The 24,546-nt window shown below is 41.0% G+C and overlaps 1 protein-coding gene across 1 annotated transcript; it reads left to right on the forward strand.

The window, feature by feature from the left end:
* Window positions 1–1,847: 1,847 nt before the first annotated feature.
* On the forward strand, window positions 1,848–22,748 carry bmpr1ba (bone morphogenetic protein receptor, type IBa; the record flags this gene model as incomplete). The annotated part of the gene is made up of 11 exons (XM_083978847.1): window positions 1,848–1,953; window positions 17,661–17,823; window positions 17,942–18,041; window positions 18,239–18,341; window positions 19,310–19,406; window positions 19,520–19,658; window positions 19,973–20,165; window positions 21,514–21,811; window positions 22,015–22,190; window positions 22,393–22,523; window positions 22,623–22,748. 11 exons carry the CDS (start codon window positions 1,848–1,850, stop codon window positions 22,746–22,748), a joined length of 1,632 nt encoding a protein of 543 aa, XP_083834973.1.
* Between the last annotated feature and the right edge of the window lie 1,798 nt (window positions 22,749–24,546).

Below are 24,546 nucleotides of genomic sequence, written 5' to 3' on the forward strand. Positions count from 1 at the left end.
AGTAAGGTTCATGTGGGAAAGGGGCTTTAGAGAGGAGGGAGACAGAAGAAGAATACTGTTTATTTATGAAGTGATTTTCCTTCTCATCGAGGAGCGAGGCAGCCAGGGCGCCTATTGTCTGTCACTAATGAACAACGTGAACAAGTGTGAGAAAGAAAAGAAGTGCAAAGAACAGCAGCAGCTACAAATGAGACAGATTAACATGAAAACAAAAACTGTTTGCCCAGTCTATTTACTCACGCGATTTCAAAAATCACCATTATGTGTTGTTGGGGGGGGGGGGGGGGGGTACTGTTTCAGGGCTGTTAAGTTTTTTCTCAGCACACACACAAACTTTTGTCTGCTGTAAATGCATTGCAGGCAAAGGGATAGCTCTGAGAAGGAAATGGTCTATTAGAGTGTCTCAACCAATTTATTTATTAGTATAAAAGCTCCGGGCTGGTATGATGTAACCTCTAACAGCTCTTTTAAAGTGTCTCTGCTACCTGGTTTGTTAATAGCACACCACTTTGTGAAGAGGTGTTTTGTGGAGGCTTTCAGAGTTGTTTTTGGAATCCAGGTCTCCTATTTTAATTTATGTGCCAGGCTCAAACATTTTCCTGTCTTAGAAAAAAAAAAAAAAGCCCTTCCTATTAATCCCAGTGTAGACTGTAAAGTTATCTAACGGACAAACTTTGGTACAGTTTGAGTTGAACATTGTTTTACATAGGCCTGATCCAGATCTTCTTTCAGGCTAAGACTGAAGGTCATTACCTTGGACCCAAAACCTTAGCCATAAGGGCATGTTAAGTACACTGCAATTTGGCCTTCTCATGTATCAGAATGAACAATTGAAACCCACTCTGTTTAGCACACTTGAAGTAGGCTCTTGCTCTTAATTACTTTGCCACTTTGGGCTGCTGCACACAGTCGTTGCACCCACAGTTCACACTGTTGTTACTCTGCTTAAGAGCTTCACATATATTTGCTGAACATATACTGGTCAGATATCCACAGTTAAGAGAAGGTCAATTGTGTAGTCATGCAAATAACGTGCATGTGATGTTTATGGGATATTAGACAAAACTGACTCTGGTTGTTTATTGAGTCGTATGTAATGGTTTCCCAAGTCTATAGTCATGAAATGCTGCTCAAAAACCAGTTTGATCAACGATTTGTTCCACTTTCCCCCTGACAGAATTCAAGCAGTAAATGAAAAGTGGGACTAGCTATCTTTTAAAGCTGCTAAAGTCGCAGAAATCCTCAGATCCTGCTGCTTGTTTTCAATATCCTCCTCCTCACCCTCCTCCCACTTTTTTCAAAACCCCATCTTGCTCCTGTCTGCTCCCTGCCCCCGTTTTCTTTCCACCCATGTCCTCCCACCCTGTGTGTGTGTGTGTGTGTGTGTGTGTGTGTGTATGCGTGCGTTTGTGTGAGCGGGTCAACCCTCCCTACTAGGCAAGTGAAGTAAACTCCCCCCTTTTGCCTCTCTCTCCCTCTCTCTCTCTCAGCTGGGCTGCTACTGTCAGACTGGGCTGGAGGACAATCAACTGCAACTGCTGCTGCTGCTGCTGTGTCTTGTGTGGTGTGGACTTTCTCACGTTGTGGTGTACATACACACACATACACAGACACAGAGGAACTTGCATGCCCAGTACTCCCCCCACCTCTCTCTCTCTCTCTCTCTCTCTCTCTCTCTCTCTCTCACTCCCTCTCTCCTTCTCCCTCTCTCTCTCTCTCTCTCTGGCACGTACACACATACACACACACACACTCTCAGAGGAAGAGGCAGTGTGAGTGGAGGACCCTGTGGAGTGTGGAGTGTATTGAAGAGAGGAGAAGAGAGAAGCGGAGCAGCAGACTCTACCATGCCAGTGCAGGGAGGAAGGCTGAAGCGCTGTGTCTCTCTCTGTCTCTGGAGCCGGAGTCCTCTGCTGTTGCTTGGACTGTTCTCTCTTCACGCGCAAGCACACGGTGAGTTACTACAAACTTTCTCCACTCGCTGTTGATTTCACTCGTGTTGCTGTTTTCACTCAGCTTTGCCATGAAGCTGCTTTGCTGCAACTCAACTAATGTTGGTAAGATTTTCTATTTCCACACTGTAAACGTAGTTGTGAGTTTTCTCCTTATTTCAAATTGCCTTGGTGGATTTATACTCTATACTGCCTTCCATGTCTTCATATCTCTCCATGTATCTTTTAGAAAGTTGAGACTTAAATCTGTGTCCCGCTATACAGTGTCTGTAGTCTGCAAGCAACTCGTGATGATGGTCAGGTTTACGAACTGGCTCCAAAACGTAGCAAGTGATATAGATATGAACTTAAAGCTACAACCTGTGTGTAGTTGTTTTATACCAGAAAATCACTTGTATACAAAGTTACGTTTGTGCATCACTGCCGTATGTTGCAGTTTTTCGAAGGCCAGCAGCTTTAAAAAATCCCGACTGACATGGTTGTTGTTTTGCAACGGACAAATTACAGTTTCAGTAAAGGTGTTTTGTATTTTTATTATAATGATGCCAATAACATTAAGGCAAAAAGTCAAAATGTATTACAGAGCAAATAAATCATTGTTTTTAGATTTTTATATCATATAAATATGATAAATCAACAACAATCTCTTGAAGCTAACACTAGCTTTTATACTGACTATATAAAAACAAAGGAAAAGACAAAGACAGTGTATTTGTAGAACTTATAGTAAGGTCATATTTCATTGATTATCTGACCACTTTGTCAAATTCACACTCATCCTGAAGTGTTAGTTGCTCAGACGTCCAGTAACACATCTCCAATATCCACAGTATGCTTGCTGTGTTTTCTCAAAACAGACAGTTGAGTTATATTGTCATGAAGCAACACCGTTACTGTTAGCCACATCAGCCGCTTTGTCTGTGACCATGTTTGGTATCTGGAGTGTGATTGGTGAGGTGTTAAGAGAGAGAACATGTCAGATTTAATAGTCTGTTATGTTTAGTGTCACGATGTGTGTCATTAAGGTTTGACTCTGCTTCCATTGTTTTTCCTGCATGAGGGTTTAACTCCTGCAAAGCAGATCTGTGTACACAAAATCACAGATTCACATAAGAGTAAATACTGAAGATATATAAAAGAAAATGTGCTGTTCAGTTGTCCACAATTCAGGCTCGTGCTGTTTCTTATGAGTGATGGTGCCTGAACATATTTTTTCTCTCTGTCTTTATTGTTGGTCTATTTAAAGTCATTGGAGATTGTTTCAGCTGGGAGCCCTGAAGTTAAGCCAGCAAGAGCTCATACCTCATACCCAATGTGCTATGAGCTGAGGTCGTCCTGCGACCTCTGGCTGCATGTCATCCCCTCTTTCTCGTCCATCTCTCCTGTCATTGTCACCAGTTGAGTCGACTTTCCTATGGGGTTCATGCTGAGTTACCCCTCCTTTTGTCGTGCCCCCTTTGTTTGCAGATAGTGTAATCATTCAAAGCCAAGCCTCAGAGGGACTACCAGTTAAAAAAAAAAAAAAAAAAATTTAAGCATTCGCATTGCACACATCGACACAAACATAAAAATCGCCTGAATGTTTCAGATTCATGTTAACACCGACTGCTCTGTCCAACACCCCACACAGAACAGCTGCCAATGAAGAAGACATATGTGAAGCAGACATAAAGTTGGACCTCTACCAAGATTTCTTTTTTCCTGTTTGTGTTATACTCCCATTAAGTCTTTCACACCATCATTCCCTTCATATTGGCTGGACAGAAAAAGTATATTTATTGCTTTTATGGTTGAAATCCCTCTCAGGCTCTATGGTGCATGTAGGACAAAGGTAAGATCTATGTGCTGTGTCGTTGATTAGGTGTCAGGTGTTGGGATGTAATATTTCAGTCCTTTAGTAATGCCAGTGTAATAGAAGTGTGCCACCTAGGTTAGTGAAACAGGTCCCTCATCCATTTGACATGTTATATCTGGGCTTAGAGCTCAATATAATATCTGGACGACATACTGTACAATATTCTGTCTGCTTCACTTATTTCCCCAAATTTTTGCCAGTATGCCATTACCCTTACTGCCATAGGCTAAAGAATAAAAATGGCAGATCTTTTATTGTAAATGTGAACACAATGTCAACACAATGTGTGCCTCTTTTTTCAGTGTAATGTTTCATTCATGAAAAGATCAATCAAGGTGGGTTCAAGGAAAACACTCCCATGTATTCAAATAGCATTTAGCCAGAGGCCTGGTAGCAACAGGTTCATTCACTGGTTGACATGTAAGATGATTGATTGGACCAGCAACAGGCTCATTCATTGGTCGACACACAGATGATTGATTGTCGTGGCAATACATTCAGCGGTGACTCAACAAGCAAATATTTGTTTTCCAAAAACTGTGTGCAAAAATGATGCAACCGGTACAGATACATATTTCTATTCATAACTATCTATGCATCACTTTACTTTATCTGTGTTTTACTCACAGGTTTGTACCTGTGTCTCCTGAACAACACATGGATGCTTGATAGACTGAATAGATGTCTAGACTCGGTCAACTAGTGTTTCTTGGTTCCATGGCCACAGGTGAACTAGAGTTATTGTAGGTTTTAGACAGGCAGCAGGCAGCTCTAGTGTTGTGTCTGCAAGAAGGTCACAGTTTGCCCTGCAGCATGTCCAGGCCATTGTCTCTGCAGCGAATGAATAGAGGACGATGTGTTCATTATTCTTCAAGGAGAAATGAGAGCGTAGGGAATGCACACACTTATGCACGCTGTATAAAACACACACACACACACACACACATGCATGCACAGATCTGATGTGACCTTCCACCTACGCCAGGCTGCAGCCTTCAATGTGAGTTCTGGGAAGTGAACAGTGAGCGTGATAGCTTACATTTCATTGTCCTTGGTGGAAATAAGCACCGCTGTATCAGTTTTCACAGTCAAAGCTCTGCCAGTTGCTTTGCTTTTGTCACTGCCCGCTAATGAGACTCTGTTGCTCTCTGCAGAATTGCAGGTTTTTGTTTGAACAGAAGAAAACACCTACCTAGTTTGTAGCCAAAATAATCCCTTCACACACTCACAGACACACACACATCATTTGACACTGTGTTCTCTAAGCACCGTGAATGTGCTATGCCTTTCTTAAAATCTGTCAGTGAACACCTTGCTGGGTGAGTTTGTTATTAGCCTTCATTGTCACTAAATGGGTGTATCACCTCAAAGACATTCAGTTTAGTCTTGCAGGGACTCAAGAATCCACTGACAAAACTGTCATCCCTCTGGAAATCTGATTAAGAAATTTGTGAATGAAACACAAACAGTTTTGAGAAAAGAGACGTAAAAATCATGAGAGCTGATTCACTCTACCGAAGTGCTAGTAGTGCTTTCTGCTCCTCAGTCTCAAAGCTTCCTGACAGGATGTGTTGAGTTCCCTCGCTGGAAACTGATATCTCATTAGAACTACTGATCTTCTGGCTGTGAAGCTGAAACAGAGAGGTAAGGTGTTGCTGCTGGCAGCTGAAAACAAATAGCTGGTGTCCCGATTTAAGCTCACACCTTAGATTTACTCCTTTTGTTATATTCATGTTTTATCTGTTATTATTTCCTCAACAACTGGGCGCCACAAACCCAGCTCTGCTTGGGGAGTGTGTGAAGCGATGAGGGGTTAATAAGGCAGGACCTGAAGGGCTAACGTAGTGGCAGGAGCTGATGGATACAGGAGTTTAGTGACAGAGCAACGACATGAATATGAGTCCCTGATGTACGGGCTAGACACTTGGCCCTTTTGGCTGAAAAACACAGGAGAAAAATTTGTCTTGAAATGACCTCTGAAAGGTGGAAGGTGAGGTTTGGGACTGAGGGGTATTACATCCTGTAATGGATACAGATCCAGTAACTTCTATCCCAGTCAGATTACCGGTCTGGCCCTGACTTCTTAAGACGCAGCTGGAGCAGGGGAAGTTATATATCTGTGTGTGTGTGTGCGTGAGGGAGTGAGGAAGAGAGAGTCTTTGTAACACAAAGAACAAGCAGTGTTTTTAAGATTGTGAACATGTGGTTGAGTTGTTTTTATAGAAATGAAAATTGATTTTGGTAAGTGTGTGAAAGAAGCAGCAAAAATAAAAGCGGTATTCTCACGTGTGTGTAGAATAAATGTTACATTTATGCAATGGTTCACATCAATGACAGAGAGCTCAGGGCAGCACTGTACAACACAATACAGTGATGGACAGATAACAGGTGAAGCGGAGCAGTGCAGAGATGGCTGTTGTAGGCACAGTGCACTGGGACTATAAGGGCTTAGGGTTTTCCATGCACTCACACGCCCTCATTTACATGTTTCTGTGTGTGTGAATCTAAGATAAATCACCTTTTGATCTCTTAGATTTTTTTCATATTGTTTATTCGTTCATCCCAAGAAAGGAGAGCAACCAAAGACTGTGAACGATACACACAGAATCAACCAGCTACTTAAACATGGCAGTGAAAAATGAATACATTTGCAAGGTATAATTTAAGGTAATTTGTGGATGTCAAGATGCTCACTTTTGATCAAATGGCTTTATAATAGAGACATCATCATACGCTGTGATAGGTACCTAATGGGTGTCCAGATGGGAAGCGTGTGTATGTGTGTGTCTGCGTGCGAATGGGTCTAGCCGACAGCATGTTTGTCCAGTGAGATAGTACAGAGGAGGCCTGGAGCCAGTGATGGGTGATATGTGACTTCGTTAATGGGAAGCTAATCACACAGAGGAGACAGTGGGGCGCATACAACTGTAAACACACGTACACTTACACAAACAAACTTGCACACACTGATACACGTAGAAGAAACGTATTGGCGTTATGGATGTTGTACCAATACACACTAATGTCCACATTCCACACATTATCCACACAATACTATTAAACATTAATATCCCCTCTGTCCACAGCTATATACTGTATGCGCACACACACATATACACACATTCTGTACACACATGCACACATTCAGGCTGTAAATGGATGGAAAGTTGGTCAGCTTGTGGAGATGACTGAGACGCCACAGGCCAGAACTCTGGGAAATAAACACATGGCAGCTGTAATGTTAACACCATCAGCCCTCCCTCTACACACACATGCACAGACACACACAAGCTTTAAAAAAAGAGAAGAAAAACGCACACAGTAACACACTCTGCGCTGCCACAATCAAGGCACTTACCTACTCACAGATTGGCATGTTTTCATTTTCAGTATAAAATTTTGTTGATTTATTAATTAGCTTCACCAATTTTTGTCAGTGGTTATAAGTTCTGCATGACAATGACTGTGTGTGTGTGTGTGTGTGTGTGTGTGTGTGTGTGTGTGTGTGTGTGTGTGTGTGTGTGTGTGTGTGTGTGTGTGTGTGTGTGTGTGTGTGTGTGTGTGTGTGTGTGTGTGTGTGTGTGTGTGTGTGTGTGTGTGAGATCATTTTGTAACTGACTAAGAGTGTTTTGATTGCCCCTACTGAGGACTAGATGTGTCCTGAAAGAGAAATTATAGTTTCTGGTATCTTATTACACACTGTTTGTGCGCACTCTGGAGCTTTTATAGTCGTACCACCAACTGTTTCATTTGTATGATGTGTGTCAGATCTGTGTGTGACACTGCATTTCTTCGTCTCATCTTTTAGTTGTTTATAATTTATGTAAAATTTAAATCTCATCAAAACCAAAGATTGAGGGGAATATGTGACCTTGAAGCCATTTTATTATTTATTGCAGTAGCTTGGCTCTATACTTTAGTTTTCAGGTAAGCAACTCCAATTACCCTTAATTTAAATTTTCTTGGATGGGTACGACCTGGATGACTGAGAGTCTTCACAACAAGCAAATATAGAGGCATGGTAAAAAAGCCTCTGAAAATGTTTTACCTGGACAGAGGGGATCAAAAAGTTTTTAACAGTTTAATTTAAACGTATTGTCAAACAGAGTTAACACAAAGTTCCTACATTTTCAGTTTATCTTTCTTCCTTTATCAGTATGCTACGACACATCATTCCAGAAATTACCTTCGAAGCAGCATGACCTGGGTTACTTTGTCTGTTTGGTTACTGTGACCCACGTAAACAGTCTAAACAAATTTTAACATTCAATGAATCAAGCTGTTTGTGTGCATACCAAATTAACAAAGTTAATCTTGTGGGTTGAATATTTGGAACCAGCAGCTATTAAGGTTTTTTACAAATGCCAGACTCACTATTGACCTTTGAATTAGCATTTAATTTCAGTCAATTCTAAATCTACATTTAGATTTGTAATGTCTGTCCTCCCTCTCTTTTACACGTGTCTGTCCTCTCAACAGTTGCTTGTCCTTTATGTCTTTCTTTGTGCTGTGCTGTGTATTTAAAGTGTGTGCGTGTCACTTGAAGTATTTATTTAAGGAAATGATGCAGAAAATGGATGTTTTGAAGTGGTAACATTTCTCAGCCCTCCAGGAAGGGAAAAAAGGGTGTTTTTATGTCTGTATTTGGCGCTGACCATGAGATGAGTAACTGTATAGCATCAGTGTCTTATGTTAAAGTTGGATTTCATAATTTTACTGATGCTTATAGTGCAATGTTCTTAATATTTTTTTTTTAGATTGTAGCTTTCTTCAAAATGTGTGATAGCACTGGCTTAGAAGTGGGAAAGGAGACTCATTACATGGACCCTGTACACATACACAAACAGTTTAATGTGATTGTGTGTCTCTAAGACCCCATTCAGACCTGGTATTAACATCTGTCTCGGGTTGTTTTACCGTTAAGTAGTTTAACTTATCTCCTGCTAGATGACACACACACAAAGTGCCATCAACTCCCCCCGGGTTTCTAGGAGCAAAATATTACATCTCCCAAAAATGCAAGCTATCTGTAATATGCTGTGATTCTCCATTTCCCAAAAGGAGATTTGACTAATGAGAGCTTGTGTGTGCGTGTGTGTTTGCAATTGCCCTGTTACAGAGCAAGAGTATACACAGTTGTGTGGAATTCTAAACTTGAGTTGCTATATTCGCTGTGGCCGACTATCAACTTGGCGAGTTCAGGGCTATTGTTTATCAGTTTATCTGCTTGATTTCTGCATACCTCCACCATGATGGAACATTGAGTGATAGGATGATATCATGGGAATAGCATATCCAATAGGGTAAAAATAGCTACCAAGTTTGAATGGAGTGTGTGTATATTGTAACTCAATGCTACTTATTACACTGTGATGTGTGTGTGCATCATAGTGTAAACATGCTTCATTCTGTGACAAAACAGATTCAGATTATGCAGGATTAATTTGGAATTATATCACGTTTAGCCTTTCAAATGAGAGTGCTGGGTTTATAGTGGGAATATGTTTTGGGCAGACAGTCGGATCAGGCTACTGAGGGAGGCTTTATTAACCTATTGTTTTGTTTGCAACACATGCCAGTTTGCAGGTGAAATCTGGTTTTACCATTTAAGGAATTTGTTGTCAAGATCTGACTGACTGCAGAGATTCAGCATTATCCTTTTCAGTCGAGCATTAGACAGCCTGATCTGAAGTTTAGATTTCAGGTCAGCATCACTGGATCACACACACATATTGATTCACAGTGAGTGTTTGGGGCAATATGAGTTTAAAAACCACATGTTGAAGGCTGTGGAGTTGGTGTATGATTTGTTCTGAGGTCAATATTGCTTAGAATTTGTTGCAGAACAAACGTGTTGGTGTACACTCACAAAAAGAACAAACACCATAGTGAATCCGCCAATGGAACTAATTGGTAAAAGTTCATCAACAGTTCATTTGATGTCAGTAATTGCCACAGTCACTGTGGTTAATGCAAATGCTACATGTTTGGGTGTGGAAGAGCTTCCTGATTAGAGTGTTGGTTATTTTTATGCTTTAATAGAACAAATTAATTAAACCCAGAGAATTAAAAACATTTTTTTTCTCTTTTCTACCTATTTTCATATGTTCGTAAATTGTTTTTATACATTATACTTGACCTTTGTAAAAGATATATAGCTGAGTGTCGGACATGAATCAGAGCATGTTGCATTGCAGTAGACTATGTTTACTCTCTGATACGTTGATAATGTGCCAGGCACTGTACATGTTGTGTTACTCTGTATGCTCTCATACATGTTAAAGCATTCCTTTGTGACACACACATTCGTCTCATAGAGCAAAAGAGCAGCTGCTTTAAGGGATCTGGAGGAGATGCTTCTTCTAGCTTCATTTGTCTTCCACAGCAGTTATTTGAAAAGAGATGTAGGAGGACACTATCCATCTTCTTTGCATACATTTTGAAATGCACCAACTCCGTTGAACTATAACATTTGAACTTTGAAGGAAATGTTTTTACCAGCCAGCTGTTCTCGCGGTTGCATTTAAGCAGTGCCTCTGGGTACTGATTCGAGTTTCAATAGTGTTTATCAGGTGAGTAATATATGCTTTTTGAAAAGTTTATCTAAAAGATGAATGATAAAATAAATTTAACATTACTATGTATTTATAAACAGATTGCTGGGAATATTGGGTACCAGGTGCAGAGTGATGCAGCTCAAAATGAAAACACAGCCTGTTAAATGAGCTGAAACATTAACTGCAACAATAGTTTTTTATATCACAACCTGGTTTGGTTCATTACATGCATCTGTTGCTTTCCACTTTTGGACAAATGTGCTTTAATTTGGTACTTTTCCAATCAAGACAAAGTTTACCAGCCACTTCTGAACTAGTGGCATCAGAATTACTTACAGTAGTACACAGCCACAGCCTTCTGATCCAGCCAGATGCCCGGTGCCGGGGAATTGATGTGGGCTGTTTTGTGATGAGTAGCCCACATATGGCCATGAGAAGGAGCAAAGAAGCTTTTGATGAAGAGACCAGCTGGTTTCCTTTCCCTCTTTTCTATGCTTCCCTCTCTCACACCTCCTCGAAGGGCCAACACCATCATTTCCTTGTATTCCAAAGGGAATGCTCAGGGCCTTCTGGACTGCACTCAGTGTTCTGGGATCCTTCTTGTGTACCTGTCACTCATCCCCATGAAAAGAGATGCACACAGACGCACACACACACACACACACACACACACACACACTGGTGGCCGTATACAGCTGGCAGATGACAGCTGTATAACCAGAGAGTGGCACTGGCTCATTACTGCATCATTCATCAGTGTGACATAATGAAGGAATGCTTGAAGAGCTGTTGATGATGATGTTGTGTTTGAGGATTGAAGGGCTGAATGCAGCTCCAGAAGCTTCCCTGATCCCTACTCTCACTAGTTCCATTGTGCCATCCTCGCTAAATAAAACCTCCTGCAAGCTGTTTTCCGTCTAAACCACATGACATCACTTCCATATTTTGTAGCCACCATATTTTGTAGCATACTTGGTGGTCAGTTTTAGTCCTGTTGGAGAAATTTTTGGGATCAGTGCAAATGTTTTCAGCTACATGTATTTTTTATAGGAATGAATGATTGATGGATACATTTAATTAAAATCAAATGGCAGTTGCTATATTTCCCTCTACACTCTGCTTGAAGTAATAACACTTGATTCAGAATATATCTGTGAGTTTTAGGCAAGCGGATGACTCAAGAGGTGTTGAAATGTGGGAGAAGAAAGGAAAAATGTGGTGGAAGAACTATATGTAGGGGAGGAAAACGGCCGAGTGGGGTTCTTTTGAAAGTTGGGACAAGGAAAAGGGGGTGGAGGAGTAATGGTGCATAACCCCTTCCTGCCCCAAGGCACCATACAGTATATATACATCAAAAATACCACCATATATATACATAAGATATAAGACCATGTGCCCATGAGCTGGAGATTTAGAAGCTAAAGAAACACTTCTTTCCTTCTCTTCTTCTACCCGTAGGTTAAAAGTGTAATGGATTCTGTCCGATCCTCTCTTCTTTTAATTTGAGTAGACTAGTTTAAGTTTTCTGTATCTCAAAATGGTGTGAAGTTAACATGGTCAAATAAGCAATTAAGATGAGAAAACTGTGGGAGTGCGATTTTTGTCTCAGGAACCCGGGGCAAAATACATTTGAATTTTAAAGCAAATTTAGCCAAAACAGCAAGAGGGACGGCCTCAACTTCCCAGCATCCAGCCTCCAGGTCACTAACTGGGGTTCATTAAGACATTCCTGCACATGTGGGAATGCTAGGCTCATCTCAACACTGACAGGAAGAAGAAAACTGAGATAAAACCAGGCCCTGAAAGTACATGGAAGTGAAGAGAGAGAGGCACAAACTAAAGAGTGATAGAGAGAAAGAGAGGGAGAGGAGGAGGTAAAAAAAAAAGAAAAAAAACCTTTTCACCTTTCATGTTTCTTTCTCTGTACAGACAGCACTGTCAAACACCAAGAAGATGAACTACTACTTAGAGAGGAGAAGAGGGGAGCAGGGGAGCAGTATTGTCAAATGAGTGTGTCTTAAGTGGAAGGGGGAGGCGGGTAGTGTTTACATGGGCTCGGTGAAAGGGCTTTTCTGGTAGGCCTTGTTTGACATGGCCAGGATAACTAATGAATATATTCTCTGTCCTTCTGTTTCCCCATGTCTGTCTATCTTCCTCTGAATGTCCTCGCTTCATCTCTCTACCTCAATCTCCCGGTCCCTTATTGCTCTCTCCTTCGACTATCTAAATATCTGTATTCTTCTTTATTCTTTTTGTGTTTCAGTTTGTACAAAGCAGTATCTGTTGAAAAGAGGCCTTTAGCTTTTTTTGGGAGGAGGGGCACATGCTGTTGATTGCGTGTTGACAGTGGCCCCTATATCCTGCCATCAAGCCCGAAATATTCTATAGGGGAGACCTGAAAGCTCACACTGGTATCTGAAAAGTCATTTTAGTGAAAGAGCTTGAAACAATTATAGTGTCAATGAAATGCTGGGAAAGTTTTCCAGTTGCAAAGTACAAATTGTTTAGCTTGAAGCACGTTTTGACATCAGTGGCACAGACAGGTTTGGACTGCAGCCTTGTTGGTCAGTGCAGTTTTTATTTTACATGAATCTTCCCTAAAGCAGCCACGGACCAAACAACAGGAGCAACGTTTTCTAATGCTAATGTTTCTAAATATTAATCTTAAAGTGTTATCAGTTATTGATAACCCACACTGAGTACATTAGAAAGGCTGCATTGTGTCTTTATGAAATAGTTTACAGCAGTGTACATATTTCTTACCAGCTAGAATACCTACATACAAAAAAAGAGCAAAATATGTTGCCTTGAGTCACTTTCCCTCCCAAAGACAAATGGGTCAGGCTCATAGAAAAAAGGCTCATTACCCAAGGACTAAAGGGGGAAAAAGTCTCTGTAATCAAAGTACTGTATTTGGTAGATGGAGACAGAAGACAGATGGAGATACAAAGAGGGAATAACTCGTTCTCTTGCCTGGTGTTCTAAAGTCAGATTCACAAAAATGCTATAAAGCATTAGGCGTATACCTGCCAGCAAAGAAAATTTATGAAACCTACTTTGTTACCTGGATTCCTGTAGTATTTGCTTGTATAAATCAGATAATTCAGTGAGTATTGGGTTGGAATTTTCACTCAAGCCTCTAGTTAGGTTTTGTGCAAGGAGCATGTAACAACATTCTCTGTGGGTTGAGACTTTTCTTTCCTTTAGCCCTGTAGTCCTTTCACACACACACACACACACACACACACACACACACACACACACACACACACACACACACACACACACACACACACACACACACACACACACACACACACACACACACACACACACACACAGAAAGTGCAGCAAGCCAGGAATCCCAGGTGCAGGATGGATGTGAAAGGCCGTGTTTTGTCAACAGCACAGCAGCACCTCACATGACAATCCGCTGGACTCACATAGGGAAGACAGGGCAAAGAAAGTGGAAGATGAGAAGAGAAAAAGGTTGGGGTAGAGGAAGGTAGGGTGGTTGCAAGGTGGGGAACAAAGCCAAAAAGAGGAAGAAAAGAGGATCTTTGAATAGAGGAAGAAAAGGCTGTGAGTGTGAATGTCAGTTAATTGAAAAGGTGCATTTAGAAAAACAGACAGACGGGCCTAAGGAAGAAGTATAGAATGAAGAGGAAAGGTGGAGAGGGAGAGAGAGGTCGGTAACAAGTAAAACACACAGTGACTGAGCATTAGGGAGTAGGATGGAGTAAGTGACAGGAGGGAGGGGAAGTGGGGAACAGTGAGAGAGAGGGTGGAAAAGGCCAGTGGTCTCTGCTCTGTCCCCTCTGTGTGCTGCTAAACTACCCACCAGTTCCCCGCAGTTCTGTCACTTCTCATTTGTTAATCCCCTGTTCTTCTCCCCCTCCTACTCTTCCTCGCTCCCTTTCTCTCAAATCGGTCAGTTGTTAATGTGACCCCTTTAAACCCCACCGTCCCTCTCTCGCGGTATTGTCAACACATTATCAGTGTGTACAAGAGAGACATTTAGAAAGGGAAATGCTCGATGACAAGTGACTATAATGGTCACTTGTCAAAAAAATGCACAAGTTATTTTTTTATTAATAGTTCCCCTTGCAAAATGAACATTGTTTATTATGAACCTACTGCTGCCTGTGAACTCGTTTTCATTCATCAATGAAAGACAGGAAAACAAAATGAGCACTGACAAACTTTGAGCAAGAAAAGCAATGACAACTCTCATTATTAAGCTTCTTACAAATGGTTGTATAGTCCCATTTATCACTGTCACTGAGAATGAGATGAATGAGCTTGACCACCTCATCCATCCCACAGCACCCGCTCCTGGATTGTTGCTCAAAGGAGAAAATCAAAGCATCACATCAGAATATAGCTGGCAAGCTACAGCTTTTTAATCTTTCTAATAGCATTAGGTATGAAGTAACTCTCTTTGAGCCCGGATTTCTCAAGTGAAGACCACTTTATTAGTTTGGCAGCTGTCTATGAATACTGATTTGTGAATGCCATACAACACAAGTGTATAACACATTGACAACAAAGCGCATGGAATATTAGTGACATGTATCTCGGGAAAAAGATAAATTTAGCATGTGTGTGCATGTGCATATATTTCTGGCTAGTGTGTGTATTGATGCAAGTGAGTGTGTCCATTAGGGAGCTTTAAGCATTTATCCCCAGAGGAAGTTCTTTGATGTTTTGTGAAAGACAGCTGAGCCAAGATGAAAGATGCCACCCATTATCTAATGTTTGACTGACAGTTTGTATAACTGTCCTGTAACTTTGCAAGTGCCCATCTAATCCAATTTGTTTTTCAGTGGTTAGGCTCTTTCTTGATTGTTATCTCCCATCTTTCCAATGAGCATGCTATCATAATCTCATTGCTATATGTCCACTTTACACTGTGAGTGTGTCCATTCATAGTGCCAGTCGCTCCCTCGGAAGAACCTTTCACCGGTTTACACATTTGAATTTGAGTGGGTCTCTCCACGCCCTTCTTAAAGTGCCACTAGGTTTGTTCTTGTTTGTTTTTAGGGTGTATTTCTAGAGAAAATGCAGGTTAATGACAGTGTTTCATGAAACAGCTCATTGTCCTTGATCTTAAATGGGGATTTCAGACCAGTGAATGAACTTTCCACATTTCACAGTCAATTATTATATACCCATAGAGTTATCAGTTTTGACTCTGGCTGTGCAGCAGGTGAGTTTCTTATTTGCAATAACTGTACTCATAGTTCCATGAAAGTTGACATTAAAGCTAAGATTGAAACTTAAGTAAAAAGCTGTTGGCAGTGATTGGCAACATGAGTTGAAAACACAAGAAAATATGTGCCCTTCAGTCAGTTTGAATGTGGTCACACTGCCACGCTACTGCCGGGTCACATTAACCATACAGTGTATTTAGCTATTCTACTTATCTGTGATAGATAAGCGTTTTAATGTAGATAAGAAAGACCCACAGCCATGACATCTGACACATGTTGGCTTCTATGCTTTACACATTTTTCATGAGATCCCTAATACACAGAAGCCTCTTTTTGTTGAGGACTGTTCAGCTTTAACTCCCTTAACAAGAACGGCTAAAATCCATGAGAAACGAGTTGCGCCAAGTGCGAGTTGCTTCTTCTGTGATTTGGGCCATTTATCACTTCATGGACATTTCTGCAACTGTGAACATTTATTCTTTTTTTCATAGCTTGAAAAATGCACAATATTTCCTGATCTATATGGAAACTAGAAAAAATGAGTTATTGTGCTTTGACTTTCAAAGAAAGTCACAATGAGAGCAGTTGTTGTGAGAAATTAAAGTACATGGTTGGTTATACATTGCAAGTGTAATGTTTCACACATGCTGTGTGTTTATTGATACTCAGACTTTGTGAGAAGCATCTGCTGAAAAAGAAATCTGAACTGGGAACAAGAGATTGAAAAAGGAGCAGCAGAACAGATTCTGTATCTGCTAGTAGTTTTTTTTTTTGAGAGGAAGGACTCATGCTTATTTTGGAAGATCTCCGCTTGCAGCTGCTAAGCATCTGGTCTTAATACTCATGCTGGAATGAATGAAAATCTTAAAAGCCATGAAGGAAAGACACTTCCGTGATTTTTTTTCTTCAAGTGACAAACAGGTGCCCTTTTGAAATCGGATAACAGAGCAATAGAGCTTCGTTCTAGTTCTTAGGAGCTGTATCAGTTGTAAGAGTTGAAAAAAACATCTGCTGTGAGTGAACACATTTCACCGTTATCAGGTGTTTGAGCTCAGTTTGGTTTTCTTTTTCGTATGTGTTGCTTGTTTTTCTCCAGTTTTCTGTCATCTGTTTTATGCATTTAGATATATATATTAGATTTAATTCGACAGATCCATTATTGGTTCCATTGCACTAAGTTAAATTATGTTTCAGTTCAGACAGCCAGCTATAACATTGAATGGATTTATGTTGTGCAGAGCAGATATTTGCCGTACTGACTCTGACCTTGTCTCTCCCTGCAAGCATACACTGTCCCAGCAGAAACTGGGGAGTAAATATATTAAACTTCTTCCCCCAGGGGAAGGTACAGTACAGCCCTGTAGGTCCATGCTAACAGTGTTTGGGCTCCTGAAGTGCAACATGAGCAACAGAAGCATCAGCAGTATTACAGTAGAAGAACCATATGAGCCACAGGATTAATCCATCGTAGCTCATTTTCTAAAGAACACTAACTTGACCATCAAAAACCAAAGATCTGTGAAACATCAACAGCCTCTTCCTAATTTCAAAGAACACTGACAGAACAAAGCCAAAACATGTGGCTCACAGTAAACATAGTGGCAGTAAAAAAAAATAAAGCATCTGTCTGAGCAAAGGGGAATACTGAGGTGGAGTATTGACAGTGTATTATCACCTTATTGCAAAGGGGAATATACATGTTGGATATATGTGGATCTTGTACAATCAATCAATCAGCACAAGTTGAAATTTCTGCCTGAACAAGTTCAGGATTTATGAAATGTGCTGTATCTCCTTTCTCAATCTTAGTGTAACTTTCTTTTCATCTCATGCTTCACACAGATAATGAAACCACTCAGCCTGGCTGTGTTACTGCAAATACCTGCAGACATATAACATTTTATATTTCTGATATTATGGGTTCTTTGATGACTTATAATGCACTACTTGCCCCTGGCAATGTTAGGATGATGTTCCTCCCTCTGTAAAAATCTATTATGTATGATGCAAGTGTGCAAGTTGAAGATTTTCTGTCTCTTTTCCAGCTAAATTTCTCCTGTTATCGCTTTCTGTTTTTTTATAGGCAACATATTGGACAGTATGCTGCTGAGAGCATCCAGTAAGGAGGCAGTGGAGAGTGGGAAGGAGACTAGTGGCAGCACAGCTCCTGCTTCGTCCTCCCAAAGACTGCTGTGGTGTCACTGCTATCACCACTGCCCGGAGGATTCAACCAATAACACATGCAGGTAAGGAGCTCAAACACAAATATGCAATAAATATAAAACAATTGCAAAGCTGTTTGGTAGGAAGTAAGAAATATGATAGTGTAGGCTGTACTTACTGTAGCTAAACTTTGTTTTCCAGGACTGATGGCTACTGTTTTACAATGGTGGAGGAGGAGGGAGGTGTGCCGGTCCAGACTGCAGGTTGCCTGGGGCTGGTTGGGTCCGAGTTTCAGTGTAGGGTGAGTAGATGTCTCTAACAATCTGTATGAGCTGCCCCTTTTGCAACAATCTCCTTTGTAACTTTAGTCTCAGAGGCTTAAAACATTTTACTTCCAACAACTTTATTTATATGGTAATGCTTGACCAGCAGTCTAAAATGTAGCTATCATACTATACTGTACCATCAAGAGAAACATAATTAATTTCTGTCTTCTAGGACACAGGGAGCTCACGTCAAAGGAGATCACTAGAGTGCTGCACAGACCAAGATTACTGCAACAAAAACCTGCATCCGACACTGCCACCGCTCAAACCACCTCGTAAGTTTATCCATCGACTCTCATCCCTCCACAAACTCCTTCTCACCCATGAAACACAAGAAAGACTTTACAGAGCCACTTGTTCTCTAGTTGTCAGGTGACAGTGACAGTGTGTCGATGACAGCGATACAGACAGGGCCAAGAACTGTGACCGATGGTGTTACGACACACGGGATTCGGAGATAGAGATATCATGACAATGTCAGAGAGTCAAAGACCCTCTGAAGTGGAGGAGACAGCAGGAGTTAGTGTCAAACTGTCCTGCATGGAGCTCGGCAAAGCCACTTGGTGTCAGGAGAACACTGAGGCCTCCACTGTGTACAACACTATACTCTGTGTGTGAGTGTGAGAGTCTTTCTGTGTATTTGAGAGACAGTAAGCCTAGATTCCCAGGGAAATCACAAGCCCCAGCAGAGACTGAGGGCAGAGTCATCAATCTGAAACCCTATCATAGGGGATCAGGAAGATAATTCATCGACTAGGCTGAGGGCTTCCTCCCGCTGTTGACTGGGGCCTTGAGGGAAAAGAGTGTGTGCCAGAAGAAAATGAAAAATTGATGAGTGAAATATGATTTGTACTTGATTTACTGTACACCAGTCCATTCAAGTGACTTGTAAGGATGGCTGATTTCTTAGTATAATTTTCTCAATTTCCTCCTCATTCTCACTTTCTCTCTTTTTTAAAAAAAAACATTATGGATATCAGAGATTTTGATTTGATTACCCTCCTTTGTTTCAGGTTAAGTTTCTTCAGCAGGACTTGATTCAGTGTATTTTTTTGTGAGAACATCCAGTTGTTGCAAATTCAACAGACTATTTTGTATCACCTGATAACATACAGAACAGCTGAAGAAAATGTGTCTGATGTTTGGTGATTTAAAGCTTTCCTGATATGTTTTCATGTCTTCCTTGTGTTTTCTCTCCACTACACCCCCTTCCCTTTTTTTCCTCATACCCACCCCTTTCTAGTCTATGTAGATGGAAAGATCCACCACATGGCCTTGTTGATCTCAGTCTCTATTTGCAGCATTATATTGGCTGTAATCATTGTCTTCTGCTACTTCAGGTAACTACACCACAAACCCACGCTCCTTTTTTCCATTTATAATATACATTGCTTCTTGTTAAAATATGATGGTAGTTTTTTAAGGATGTGTGCTGAATAATGCTGTTGTGCAGGTATAAACGCCAGGAGTCTCGTCCTCGGTACAGTATTGGTCTGGAGCAGGATGAGACCTACATCCCCCCTGGAGAATCCCTGAAGGACCTGATAGAGCAGTCACAAAGCTCTGGCTCAGGCTCAGGGCTCCCTCTATTGGTGAGATACCCACATTGCAGCCAAAACACCTGTTGCATGAAAAAGATGCTCTGTGGATCCACTGTTTTACCACATGTGGTGAGATAGGAGCTGTCAATTACATACCCACAAGATGTTTGAAAAAGTTATTTATAGGTATTTTCTACTTGCGAATGGTAGTTGCTAAGAAACATCCTCCTTTTACTGGCTACTGCATCCATCTGAGGATCACTGAACCTTACACTGGGGTTTACAGTTTCCAACATAGTTTAGAATTGTTAGGTTTGTAATACAAAACTGTATCTGAAGTTTTCCAAACTTGTGCTCCTCCTCAGGTCCAGAGAACAATAGCCAAGCAGATTCAGATGGTGAAGCAGATCGGCAAGGGGAGGTATGGAGAGGTGTGGATGGGCAGGTGGAGGGGAGAACGAGTGGCTGTCAAAGTTTTCTTCACCACTGAGGAGGCCAGTTGGTTCAGAGAGACTGAAATCTACCAGACCGTCCTAATGAGACATGAGAACATACTGGGTAAAACCAGCCTTCACTTTGTCCTGCCCACAATGTCTTCATTGACCTTTTGCATTCCTGTGACTGATTTCTGTTTCTAATTCTTTGTCTCCTGTTTGCCTCAATCTATTTATTTCTCTGCCTAATTTTTCCTTGTCCAAATTCTATACAACTCATTGTTCTCAGTGCCCAGCAGGGTTTGACGGGACAGATAATAATAAACAGACTAACAGATGGATGAAGTGGTGATAGGAGATTATGTCTGGGTTTTGAAACAAAAAGCAAAACAGTTATAAAAAACAACAACAACTTGCCATAGCTGGAGTTGGACTGTGGCCATTATGCTTGCATCACACACACACACACAATTATAGGCAAGAGACAACAACAGACTGTAAACCAAAGCTTGCATAATTAAACACCCCAAGAGGCACAGTAATTAAGTAGTGGGGCAAAAGATCACTTGCCAGTAAACTAGAAGCCTGACTAGATGCTGTAATGCATAATGTTGTATTCCACTGTCAATTCTACACTATGTATTTTAAACATTTTGAATTTAGCACCAGGATCTCAATTATAGAATCCACAAATCCATCACAGAGCTCACTTGCCCTGGGGGGATAGGGTTGGGGGCCGATGTTAAGCTGCCCTAAAAAGTTCCACAGCAAAATCTATATTTTCAAATTGTATGTATTTTTATTCTTTAAAATCTTTGTTGCGTTGTTGACTGTTATATTTGAACTTCTTTACCATCTCCTCAATCATCCACAAAGCACTTTGACTTGTAATAACTTGCACTGATTGATTGGTTGAATAATTGATTTGCAAGTGAGATAATATTCAGAGAATATTCAAAGATCTAATCAGGCATTCTGAGAATGAATTATAGGATGTGCTGCTGACTACGCAGGGCTACTTGACTTAATTAAAATGTTGCTTTGTCTTACTTAGCCATTTGATTTTATTTGGGTTTATTTTTAGCTGTGCACATGACATGCATGTTCCAGATTCTCCACTCAGCATCACTTTAAGATCTGAACTCAGAAGAAAAACTGAACTGTTAGTTTTAAAAGTAGTTTCCCCTACGATGAATGAACACACTCCTGAGTCATGTATGAAAAGTGGTCTGTTGCGCTCCGCTTCTGTGATGGAGCCTATCTGATATGTCTTCATTGTGAAATGTTTTACAAGTTGACAAGTGTCTGCTGTAGTCATGGGAGCAAAAGCCACAGCAAAATTAAAGAGTTGCACATATAGTTGTACACAGTTATATTTCATGATCAAATTCTGCCAGTGATGTGGAGATTTACTCTTCCTCTACTTTTCTCTCCTCCTTTTCCCCCCCATTCCTCTGCCATCCCATTCACAGGTTTTATAGCTGCAGATATTAAAGGAACTGGCTCTTGGACTCAGCTCTACCTAATCACAGACTACCACGAGAATGGCTCTTTGTACGACTACCTCAAATCAACCACTCTAGACAATAAAGCCATGCTACGACTGGCCTATTCTTCTGTATCAGGCCTCACTCACCTCCACACGGAGATCTTCGGCACGCAGGGCAAACCTGCCATTGCTCACAGAGATCTGAAGAGTAAGAACATACTGGTGAAAAGAAACGGTACCTGCTGTATAGCTGACCTCGGACTGGCGGTCAAGTTTATCAGGTGAGTGTGTTTCTATTTAACATCATTTGAAGAGATGCTCTTGATTTGAATCCATGTTTTGCTCAGTTTTAACTCTGTATAGGGTCAGAAATATTCACACAGATCAAAGTATTTTAAACTTCTATTATTTCAAAGGATTCAGTAATGTTCACAGAGAGTTGATCTTTAATTTAAAAGCACTACTTTGATCTCTGACTTGGCAGTGACACCAATGAGGTAGACATCCCTCCCAACACCAGAGTCGGTACAAAGCGCTACATGCCTCCCGAGGTTCTGGATGAGACTCTGAACAGAAGTCATTTTCAGTCGTACATCATGGCCGACATGTACAGCTTTGGGCTCATTCTCTGGGAGATCGCACGGCGTTGTGTCTCAGGAGGTACCTACACATTTTATGCATTTGTTGCCACAAACATCTAGTAACAACCCCAAGCATCTACCACAGACATCCACAGAAAAATAAGATAAAAATCCCAAATACTTTTTTTCATGAGTGTGCAATATGTATTTTGAAAACACCCAATGTTTGGGAGCTACTTTGAAAGATCTGATCAAGTTATTTCTGAATCTATTTACTGTAGGGATCCTGGAGGAGTACCAGTTGCCGTACCATGAGTTAGTTCCTACAGATCCTTCATATGAAGACATGAGAGAAGTGGTCTGCATCAAGAGACTACGTCCATCTTTTCCTAATCGTTGGACCAGCGATGAGGTAAAATACATCAAAGGATGTGATTCTACACATACACATGCCCATGCACAAACACACACAAACGTATGACCTTCCTAACATAAATCTCTGTCCCCACAGTGTTTGAGACAGATGGGGAAACTGATGACAGAATGCTGGGCGCACAACCCAGCCTCCCGCCTCACAGCCCTCCGAGTCAAAAAGACACTTGCCAAGATGTCAGAGTCACAGGATATCAAGCTGTGAGCATCCACTGCCAGGTGTGTGTTTACACACATAGCAAGGACACTAACAATCACACTGGCACTGGTCCAGGCTGCACAAACCTTGTTTTCTTGGAAAAGGAGGTGGGACAGGAAGCAAGAAGATCACTTTGGAGATCACAGGATCGTAAACTTTGAGTCTAGATGCCCAGAACTCTGCAACCCAAGTCCCCTTCAAAAGAAAACAAAAAGATTACAGGACTATGGTGGTTTACTAAAACTTAAATTAATAGAAAACAATCAGGCCTTGTGTGGCCCCGTTCTGTCCATCAAAGAAGATGAGACAATCTCATTTCAGGCTAGTATGAGGACTCTAAAACCAGATATAGGTTCCTGTTCGCATGCTCCAATGCTCTTGGAGAAAGAGATTGAGTTTGACTTGGCACTGCAGCTGCAGAGATTTGCAAACAGGCTACTGACCAGTGAGTGGAATACTATATCACTGCTTTCTGTGAAAGCAACTCTACCTGTAGATGAAGGTCTGACTGACAGAACTGAAGGGATGTGCTGAAGGGCAATTTGCCACTGCAGCCTGACACGTCCTTTCAAACACTGTCAACCCACTACTGGCTTTATATTGTAATTGGACTGAACACATTTTTGTCACTCTTAAACTGACTGCTCTTTGTTACAAGGACTGACACTATGTGACAGGAGAAAAAAAGATATTTTGAGGCTTTAAAAGTTTTGTTTACGCTGGTAACGTTTGTAGACACTGAAGTAAAGGTAAACCTGTATTTTTGAGTTGTGGTGGGCTATGAAAGTTGCAAAAGTGTATTTTCCATGTAAAACTCAAACTCTTTAAGACAATATGTGAAAAAATAAAATGTATATGTCTAAACTAAATTCTGGATTGAGGCTCTAAGGCCTCTGTGTTTCCTTGCCCTCTAATAAAATTATTAAAAACAAAGGCACCACATGTGATACGGTGCCATCCGTAGGCGCTCCGCAGCATTACAGGGAGGGAAGTCTGTTGTACACTAACTGTAGCGGTGATGTCTTGATGATGTAGTGATCTATTGTAATTGTGTGGAATTGTGACTGTGTTAGTTTAGAGGGAACCACAGTTTGTTTATCATGGGGGATTGCTATCATTCAGTCATTCCCAGTACTACAGAGGCTGATGATGGACATGTGTATTTCAGGCAGCTGGACCAAACTGACTGGACCTGTAACAGCCATCCCAAACTACCACACCACTAGAATTACTGAGGTCAAATTTACAGTGCATGTCTATCTGTTTGACCACAATCAACCATTTGCAGCTGTCACACTACTTTTAAATGGCAATTAACTTTAATAAACGTCACGTAGCTTCTATCAAACAAGTTTCTCCATGAAGTCATGTAGACACAGTCAGGTTGTTACCTCTGTGTAACATGGTTCTTCAGGTAAATCTGGACACCTTTCTTCATCACAGACTGTGAGGTCTTCCACACTGAGCTGCCATCACAGCAGTGCCTGGTGAGATTTACCTCAAATGGCACTAACTGACTCATTTTTAGTGTTTGTAGTCTATTTGTAAATCCCTTGCTAAACTTTCCTCCAGAGTTCAGTGAGTTTCTTTTTTTCTGGTCTTTGCCGACTGAAATTATGGGGTGCTAGTCACCACTGAGGGTTTGGGTGTGACAGATTTGTTGTGATATAAATGCCCTTTCTTTCCTCTTGGGTGTTGTGCCTTATTTAATCTGTACCTACTGTAGTTGTCTGTGAGAGAAAGTGGTGTTTTTCTTCAGTGAAAAGGTAGAACATTCCCCCAATAAAGTGTTTCACTCATCCTC

Source organism: Trachurus trachurus (assembly GCF_905171665.1).
Source record: "Trachurus trachurus genome assembly, chromosome: 9".
Classification (NCBI taxonomy): Eukaryota; Metazoa; Chordata; class Actinopteri; order Carangiformes; family Carangidae; genus Trachurus; species Trachurus trachurus.